Source organism: Xenopus laevis, chromosome 8S, assembly GCF_017654675.1.
Source record: "Xenopus laevis strain J_2021 chromosome 8S, Xenopus_laevis_v10.1, whole genome shotgun sequence".
NCBI classification, from domain to species: Eukaryota; Metazoa; Chordata; class Amphibia; order Anura; family Pipidae; genus Xenopus; species Xenopus laevis.
The window spans coordinates 63,292,077-63,301,371 of record NC_054386.1 but is presented as its reverse complement, the minus strand read 5'-3'; the positions used below and the strand labels follow the sequence as shown (position 1 = coordinate 63,301,371).

Sequence of the window (9,295 nt, the reverse complement as noted above, 5' to 3'; positions counted from 1 at the left end):
CTTTCAGTAAACTTTTAGTATGTAATAGAATGGCGAATTCTAAGCAACTTTTCAATTGGTTTTCATTATTTATTTTTTTATAGTTTGTCTGCTTTTTTCCCTCTGATTCTTTGCAGCTCATCTAAAAAGCAAATGCTCAGTAAGGCTACAAATTTATTGTTATTGCTAATTTGTATTTCTCATCTTTCTAGTAAGGTCCTCTCCTATTCGTATCCCAGTCTCTTCTTCAAATCAATGCATGGTTTCTAGGGTCATTTGAACCCTAGCAACCAGATGCAATAATAATGCAAATGAAAGAGCTGCTGAATAAAAGGCTATATAACTCAAAACCTTAAATAATAATAAATGGTAGAATGTTCTGCGCTAAATTCAGGGCAAGGGGAATAATGAACTGAAATTGAAAGTTGTGCAATAAATTCAATATAAGGGACGAATAGAATGTTCAGCGATAGGAAGTAGTAGGACAGTACACAGGTTTGAATGTATCTCTCGCAGTGACGCTACAGAAAGTGTGTGGGGGGTGAATTAACTATTTCCGACGCGGGGCCCTGCGCGCATCACACCTGCCCGGCGGGGAGGAGGGTTAATGCACCACAGGAGTCGGGGGAGGGGCTGGGCTGGCAGCGCGGCCTGTGATTGGCTGAGCAAGGGGCCTTAATGGCCAGGCGGAAAAGCAGACAGGCCAGAAGCACTTGTTCATGAGCACGAGTTAGGAAAGTTTTGAGTTGGAATCTGTGTGGCTGTTCAGCGCTTTCTCGTGCAGTTTCCCACCTGCAGCTCCAAATGTATAGCATGTTGGACACCGACATCAAGAGCCCCGTGCAGCAGAGCAATGCACCGATCGGGGGCCCCGCTACTCCGGGGGGCAAAGGCAACGCTTCCACCCTGGATCAGGATCGGGTGAAGCGCCCGATGAACGCGTTTATGGTTTGGTCCCGGGGCCAGCGAAGAAAGATGGCCCAGGAGAACCCCAAGATGCACAACTCGGAGATCAGCAAAAGATTGGGCGCTGACTGGAAGCTGCTCAGCGATTCCGACAAAAGACCCTTCATCGACGAGGCCAAGAGGCTGAGAGCTGTGCACATGAAAGACTACCCGGATTACAAGTACCGACCCCGTAGGAAGACCAAGACTCTCCTGAAGAAGGACAAGTATTCTCTTCCCGGCAACCTCTTGGCTCCAGGAGTAAGCCCGGTGGCTAGCAGTGTCGGAGTGGGCCAGAGGATAGACACTTACGCGCACATGAACGGCTGGACTAATGGCGCTTATTCCCTGATGCAGGACCAGTTGGGCTACAGCCAACACCCGGCCATGAACAGCCCCCAGATGCAGCAGATCCAGCACAGGTATGACATGAGCGGCCTCCAGTACAACCCTATGATGACCTCTGCCCAAAATGCCTACATGAATGCCGCTGCCTCCACCTACAGCATGTCCCCTGCCTACAACCAGCAGAGCTCCACGGTCATGAGCTTGGCTTCCATGGGCTCAGTGGTGAAATCCGAACCCAGCTCCCCCCCTCCAGCCATCACCTCCCACACACAGAGGGCCTGCCTGGGAGACCTGCGAGATATGATCAGCATGTACCTGCCCCCAGGTGGAGACGCCAGCGACCCTTCACTTCAAAATAGCAGACTGCACAGTGTACACCAACACTACCAGAGTGCCGCCGGCCCTGGAGTCAATGGCACGGTACCGCTCACTCACATATAACACTTTGTGCCCTTTGCTAAAGACGCTTTACTTGCCTGCTGGCAACTATCAGACTGCCGCATAAAACATTTAAAAAAAAAAATCCACTTGAGGACAATGAATCAAGGGTGTAATTTTGTACAAACGTTTGCGCAAACTTCCTTTTTATAGAGCACAATATTTTATGTACTTTTTGTTTGGGGGGGTAGGGATGATGTGTTGGGCTTTCAAAAACCCAGGGACTCTAGATGTCCTTTTTATCCCATTGACAAGGACCTGGTAACCTTCACTTGTACAAGTTGTGATGTTCTTAACCATAACTCGATGTTTACACGTTTTAACGACACGCTCAAGATTTACTTGGGTTTTTATCCAAAACTGTAGATTTTATCGTTTGCATTTTTTTTAGACTTTACAAAAAAGCTGTGCGGGTCGCAAACAGGACTTTTTGTTTTGTTCTTTTAACTTATAGTATGTATATATTTTGTGAAATCCACTTTTTTCCCCCTTTGGTTCGTATTTACTGTGAATTGTTTAACATATCAACCCACAAATGCTTTAGATTGTTTTACTGGGTTTCTAAAGACTTTGACATGAAAGTAAACGACATACTCAATAAATTTTTCTATGAGGAATGTATTTGAGACTCCTTTTGTCTACCTGTAATGTGCTTTTGTTTTTTTTGTTTTTTTTGTTCAACCAGTTCCAGCCCTTACGTTCTATCTGCAATTGATTTGCCACTTTGGTTTAAACTTCCAAATACTAGATTTCCACCCTCTTTCAACACTGTCCTTTTTAACCCACATATCAATTTAGGGAGGAAGATTTATTTTATGTTAAGGATATCCATTTTTGTAAAACCAATTTCCTCCATATGCCTATCCCTGCTAGACTTTTTATCTCGTTATTGATCAACCTACTTTGCCTTAAGTTTTACTGCTGCTTAAGACCCTTTCAGCACGAAAGTGTTCACATACTCTGCCTGCAACTTTCAGTTCTCCAACTCCATTTATATGTGATTTTTTTTCCTAAGTGATTTATATAAACCCCCTTTTCACTGCAAACAAATCTGTCTGGCCTTCCACCACCAAAGCAGCAGTTGAGCAGAAAGAAGCGGTGTTTTTTTTTCTCTTCCCCTTTGGGGCTAAATAAATCAAATAGCTCCAAATATAAGCCACCATACAAACGCAGCCCCAGTAGGCGAAGTATTCCCTGTGTGCGTAAAAGTTGCTATTTAATTGCAGGAGATGCAAATAACATGATTTAGTCGTTGAGTAAACAACTATCTTGGCTCATACAAATTTACAAGGGCGCGCTGAGGTTTCTGTGCACAGCTGAATCTGCTCTTCACCTGCCATCTGTTGCTTTAATGAGCGCTAAAAGCCCCACAGGCTCGCTAATTCCCTTTGCCTCTCTGTCCAACGCCCGGCATAGACGTTTCGCCCAGTGCTTCACCCAAACCGTAGGGTGGTTTGGATCTGGAAAATAGGGGGCCCCCAACCTGGATAAAAAATAGGGTTAAAAATGTAATTTGCAGTCATGTATCTTTTTAAAAGGGAAAGCTGGTTGGTTTATAATAGCAAGGCTTCTGTATGGCCTTTTGTTAAAGGGACCTGTCATCGGAAAACTTTTTTTTTTTTTTTTTAAAAACGCATAAGTTAATAGTGCTACTGCAAATGACTTGGGGCAGCTGGGAAATTGACAATATGTCTAGCCCCATGTCAGATTTCAAAATTGAATATAAAAAAAAATCTGTTTGCTCTTTTGAGAAATGGATTTCATTGCCGAATTCTAAATGTAAAAAAAAAATCCCATGACAGTATCCCTTTAAGCTAAAGGATGCCCCTGGGCTTTAAAAAAAAAAAAAAAAAAAAGTGTGGCCTTGAACCAACACGTCAAGGGGGGGAAAAAAAAAAAACACTTCTTGCCACTGTGCTTGTGCTACATAAGCACCAATATTGGAAAAAGTTCTCACTCTCCTCAAAACTCCTAGAAGTGATGCTTTCTATAAATCTATATATTATTTATGGCTCCCTCCCAGCACCCCAATATAATGCTCTTGGCAGGATCATGCTGCTCTTGCAGCCAAACAATGCTCTGTGGGTCTCAGGCTTCCCTGTCTTGAATGCAAACAAAGGTTAAAAAAAATAAAAATAGAGAAAGCTAATTCTATACACAGCTAGTTACTGTCTGGGGGGAGCTCTTACTATTTGCAAGATCGAGTTAACGCTAATCTGGTGCAAATCCCTCTCCTTAGAAAGCAATGTGTCCCCTCAGTTAATCATGTGCCTAATGTTAATAACGTAGGTATTGCATGATTATGGGTTGGATGTCTGCTAATTTAATTAGGTTTGTGTTTTCCTGGTGGGAAAGTCCAACATATATAATAGTACAAAATTCTCTGTACATATTACTGTGGTGCTCAATCTGGAAGCCTTGCGGCAAATCTTGGTTCCAATCATCCATTGAATGTCAAAAATCAGATGGCACACACTCCAATAATCGTGCTAAATATTTGCAATTTATTGAGATCTTCACACCTTTTCCTGGTGGGAAAGACCTACTACTAATAATTAAAAAAAAAATGCCTAGGAAAGAGAAACATTCTATATAAAACCTCAGCTATAAGTGAAAATGATGATAGCCACATTTGGAGTTGGTTATAACTCTGAAATGATATTCAGAAAAATGCTGTCAGTTTACACTATTAATTGTCATAGCTGAGGCTTATACAGGTATTTTGGTGAAATGTGACATTAGAAAAAGTGTAGGTGACATTGTTTCCCATGGTACAGACTACATGGCCAAAACTAAGGTTAAGCAGAAGAGGCACGTGTTTGGGGCGCCAGGCATGTATTATATAAGCAGCCTACCCCTAGACCGCCAATGAAAGGTGTTGACGCAGGCCCTCTGCACTCATTTGTGCATGCACATCACTGTTTGCCCGGGGGGGGTACATCGCAATGTGGCGGCCAGGTTGCCTTGGACGCCCGGCCAGCATTGCCGAGCACTGCTATATGGAGAAGGGCTAGTCATCAGAACCTCAGTATTCTATTTTATCCACTCTTGCTCCCCTGTCAGATGCAGGGCCACTATGATTCACTGAAACAAACTAAATATTACTTTTTTGGGGGGCATGGGAATAAGAAGACCCAGTAAGTTGATGACCCCATAGTAAAGAGGATTTGGGTTCTTAGTAAACAATGGGATCTATTAGTAGCCACTGCAAAAGTAAAACTAATGATTGGTTGTGGGTTTTAGCCCTTTTGGGGGCCATACCAGAAAGATCCAGTTCCGTAACTGAGATTTAATGACATGTTAGGGGGCTTTCCGACAGCTTCTTGAAAGATTTACCAGTGACTACAGCAGTTCATGTGCAACTCTTTTTTTTAAACAAAGTAGCTGGCACTGCAGGGGAATACGCCAAATAGAACTGAATAAAATCTATACAGCTCACATATTTATTCACATTTGTTTTGCTCACTCTTTTAACAACATGATGAGAAACTAAACAGTTAAAAAGCTACTATATAGGGCATAGATACTATGTAACAATAAATAATTGAACTTTTAAAATAGGGAGTGCTGGTCTGTGAATAATTGGTGTATATAAAATTACAGTGCACCCCTCCCTTCGAAGAAGCTATTGGCCTTGGAGTGCGGATACTCACTTGCAAGTATATACATATAAATATATATATATATATATATATATATATATATATATATATATATATATATATATATATATATAATTTTTTTTTTTTTTTTCTTCTTTTTAAATTAGCACATCTGGCTGGACATATTCCAAACACTGTAAAGAGTAGTTTTAAACAAAGATAAATGACAGCAGATTTTCTGAAGATCTTGCCAGGTAGAATTTGGTGTACGTTTTTATGGCTTTATGGACAGCATTTTGCTGGTGTTAATAAAGTAAAAAACAAAAAAAAAAAAAACATGACATTAAAGTGGTAAAATTATTTTTGACCATGTAAAAAAAATGGGCTTAGGATGAAATAAAGAAAAGTGCAGATTGTGAATTTGAAATTTCATTATTTTCTGATTCAAACATTTGATGCTAACTTCTGCTCAACTTCTGAGAATTCCCCTCCTGTCCAGATTTTTATAGATACACTTGGTACTCCAAAGTGTACAAAACTGCCATATTTATGAAATGAAATACGTTTTTAACTACAGTTTAATATTTCAACTCCCTCACCCCTGCCCTATTTCTACATGGCAAATAATTTACTAGTAGGTGTAGTCGAGTAATAGAAAAACCAACAGATAGTGATGAGCGAATCAATTCGGCAGGCGTTAATTCGCCACTGGTGAATAAATTCACGAAACTGCGGAGATAATTTGCCTGCAAAAAATCCACCGCGTCCAAAAAATTTGGGCGCGTCAGAATAGTCGCGCACATAAGAATTGTCACGCGTCAAAATTATTCGGATGCCCATTGGACAAAATAGGCGTGAGCATAAAAATTGTCGTGGGCGTCTAAATTGACACATTGACTTTTTCACTACGAATTTCGCAACGTTTTCTGTGAATTAAAATGGGACCAATTCGCCTGTTACTACTAAATGACCCAACAGTCAGGACATGCATGCTACTGATTCTGTGTAATTGAATCATTAATTGAGGCTTGTTCAAAATAATAATACATTGTTCCAAATAATAGCAGTGCAGAGATCAATTAGTGAGGTCTTTCATTCTGTGAAATAACAGGTGTCAATTACAGCCCTTATTTAAGGAAGGAAGGCAGCAAAGTGCATCCTGGTTATAGTGCAGTACTCTGAAAATCTGAGTAAAAAGGGTTTTTCCAGGCTTTGTTCAGAACAGCATACTTTAAAATTGATTCTAGAAGGCAAAACATATAAAGAAGCTGATCTCAAATGCTTTAAAATGGAAACCAAAACCTGAAAGACTTGCAAGAAAACTGAAAAATACCATATGAATGGATATAAGAATAGCCAAAATGACAAAGGCTCAGCCAATTGTAATGTTTTGGTAGCCATTGATGAGTGAGTATAACAGTGCTTTATTAGCAGAGTCATGCACACAACAGTAAGCTTTCACTTTTAAGCTACCAGGAAGTATGCACAGTATAAGTCTGGGCACAGTGACATCTAAAGGCCATTTGTGTAAACACCACATATTACCCCTATAGTAGGAAAGCATTTGGGCAAATGTAATAAACAACAACAATGCATTTTAAAGCAATAATATACATTATTCACATAACAGAGTCCTGGGTCCATGCAGGTAGTTTTCTGATTCTCTCAGTATGCCTAATAGGTTCACTTTCTTCAGGCATATTGCAGTTGACATCAGGAGTAGGAAAATGTCCTTCATCAAATGGAGCTTCTCCAAAGTCATATCTAACAGGAGCAAGACGACTTGCATTCCATATGCGTCCATCAGACAGTTCATATGTGTATGGTCCTCGCTGGCGTCTCACTTCAAGTGGTGTAGTAAATTTAGATTGTCTACAGCAGACTACAGCAGATCTTAGCAAAATGTCCAACCTTTGTGCATTTGCGGCACTGTACCGCTTTTGCAGGACATGTAACATGATTTGCAGTGTGTTGCAGTGCGAAAGCAGTATTTTCTATTTGTATTTGTTGTATGGTTTTGCAGTATAGGTGAATCCCTTTCCTTAGTACTGTATTTTGCCTGTGACTGTGCATTATTAGGCCACAGTGCGGAATTCATAATCTGTACATTCTCAGCAGTTCCCTGAGAGTTTTAGCCTCTGCCAATGCTGTTTCAATTTGGCTAGCAACTGTAATAGCCTTTGCAAGGGTTAAATCCTGCTCTAGGAGCAGTTTCTCTCTAATGCGAGGTGAGTTTGTTTTTTCCACTATTTGGTCTCTTAGCATTTCATCTGTTAGATTCCCAAACTCACAGGTAACAACCAGCTCTCTCAAAGCTGCTACAAATTGTTCTGTGGATTCGCCATTACGCTGTCCACGTTGGCTGAATTTATATCTTTCAGCAACCACATTTACTCTTGGCATGAAAAAGTTCTTTATAGCAGTAAGTGCAGTTTCATAAGTATCATCAGCCTAATGGTAATGTATAGAATATACACTTTGGGGCCGATTCACTAAGCTCGAGTGAAGGATTCGAATGAAAAAAATTCGAATTTCGAAGTATTTTTTGGGTACTTCGACCATCGAATTGGTTAAATTCGTTCGAATACGAACGTAATCGAACGAATCGAACGAAAAATCGTTCGACTATTCGACCATTCGATAGTCGAAGTACTTTCCCTTTAAAAAAAACTTCGACCCCCTACTTCGGCAGATAAAACCTACCGAAGTCAATGTTAGCCTATGGGGAAGGTCCCCATAGGTTTGCTAACCTTTTTTTGATCGAAGGATTTTCCTTCGATCGTTGGATTAAAATCCTTCGAATCCTTCGAAAGATTTAATCGTTCGATCGAACGAAAAATCCTTCGATCGATCGAACGAACGTTTAGCGCTAAATCCTTCGACTTCGATATTCGAAGTCGAGGGATTTCAATTCGAGGGTCGAATTTTGAAGTATTTTTAACTTCGAAATTCGACCCTTAATGAATCTGCCCCTTTAACTCTGCTCCCAGGCAGTGAATAAGTAAAGCACGCTTTCTAGCAGCAGAAAACTCCCCTTGGTCAGCAGCAATCATGTAATGTTCAAACATACAGATCCAAGCAGTAAAAGGTATGGTAGGCTCACCAGGGTTTGGACGAAAAGGGGCAGGCTGCTGCAGAGGTAGAAGGGCTATCCTTGTCCTCATTTGTTATGTTTTGGTAGCCGAGGATGAGTAGAGTATAACAGTGCTTTCTTAGCAGAGTCAGGCAGGCATTACACAACAGTAAGCTTTCACTTTCACTTTTAAGCTACCGGGAAGTATGCACAGTATAAGTCTGGGCACAGTGACATCTACAGGCCATTTGTATAAACACCACGCCAGTGATCAGCTCCAGGAAGATCAAAGAAGATCTAAAGTTAGTACACTGTGAAGACAGTAAAGCATGGTGGCACAAGCATCATGATATGGGGATGTTTCTCATACTATGACGTTGGGCCTATTTATCACATGCAAAGGATCATGGATCAGTTTCAATAAATCAATGTTGCCTTATGCCGAAGAGCAATGGCCACTCCATAATATCAATCTTGTGGGTCTGGAACCAAGATCTTGCTCGTTTACTGGTGTATTGTCTTTTTTTAAACACCCATTTAAAGGACCAGTAACATAATTTTTTTTTTTAAAAAAAAATTGTTTTGTACATAACGAAAAAAAACACATTTAACTTTAAATTTGCAAAGTCTCATGGTGATGATCTTTCGTGCGACGCTCAATTTTACCTCCCCAGCTATCTCCTATAAGAAAGGCAGAAGGAGAAATCGAGAGCCGCACAATGGATCACCTGATCGCCTTTTCTGAAGAGGAGCGCAAGCGGAGTTTTGGTAAGTTATTTATATATTTAATATGCTTTCTTGGGGTTTTTTTTTCGTAGTTTACAAACAAATTTTTTTTAATTTTTTTTTGATGTTACTGGTTTTTTAAATGGGTGTTTCAACAAGACAACAACCCCAAACACACCAGTAA

The 9,295-nt window shown here is 40.5% G+C and overlaps 1 protein-coding gene across 1 annotated transcript; it reads left to right on the top strand.

Annotated features, from left to right (window-relative positions):
* Window positions 1-713: 713 nt before the first annotated feature.
* On the top strand, window positions 714-2,331 carry sox3.S (SRY-box 3 S homeolog; the record flags this gene model as incomplete). The annotated part of the gene is given in 1 exon segment (NM_001090679.1): window positions 714-2,331. A coding segment is annotated over 1 exon segment (930 nt). The 3' UTR covers window positions 1,714-2,331.
* Between the last annotated feature and the right edge of the window lie 6,964 nt (window positions 2,332-9,295).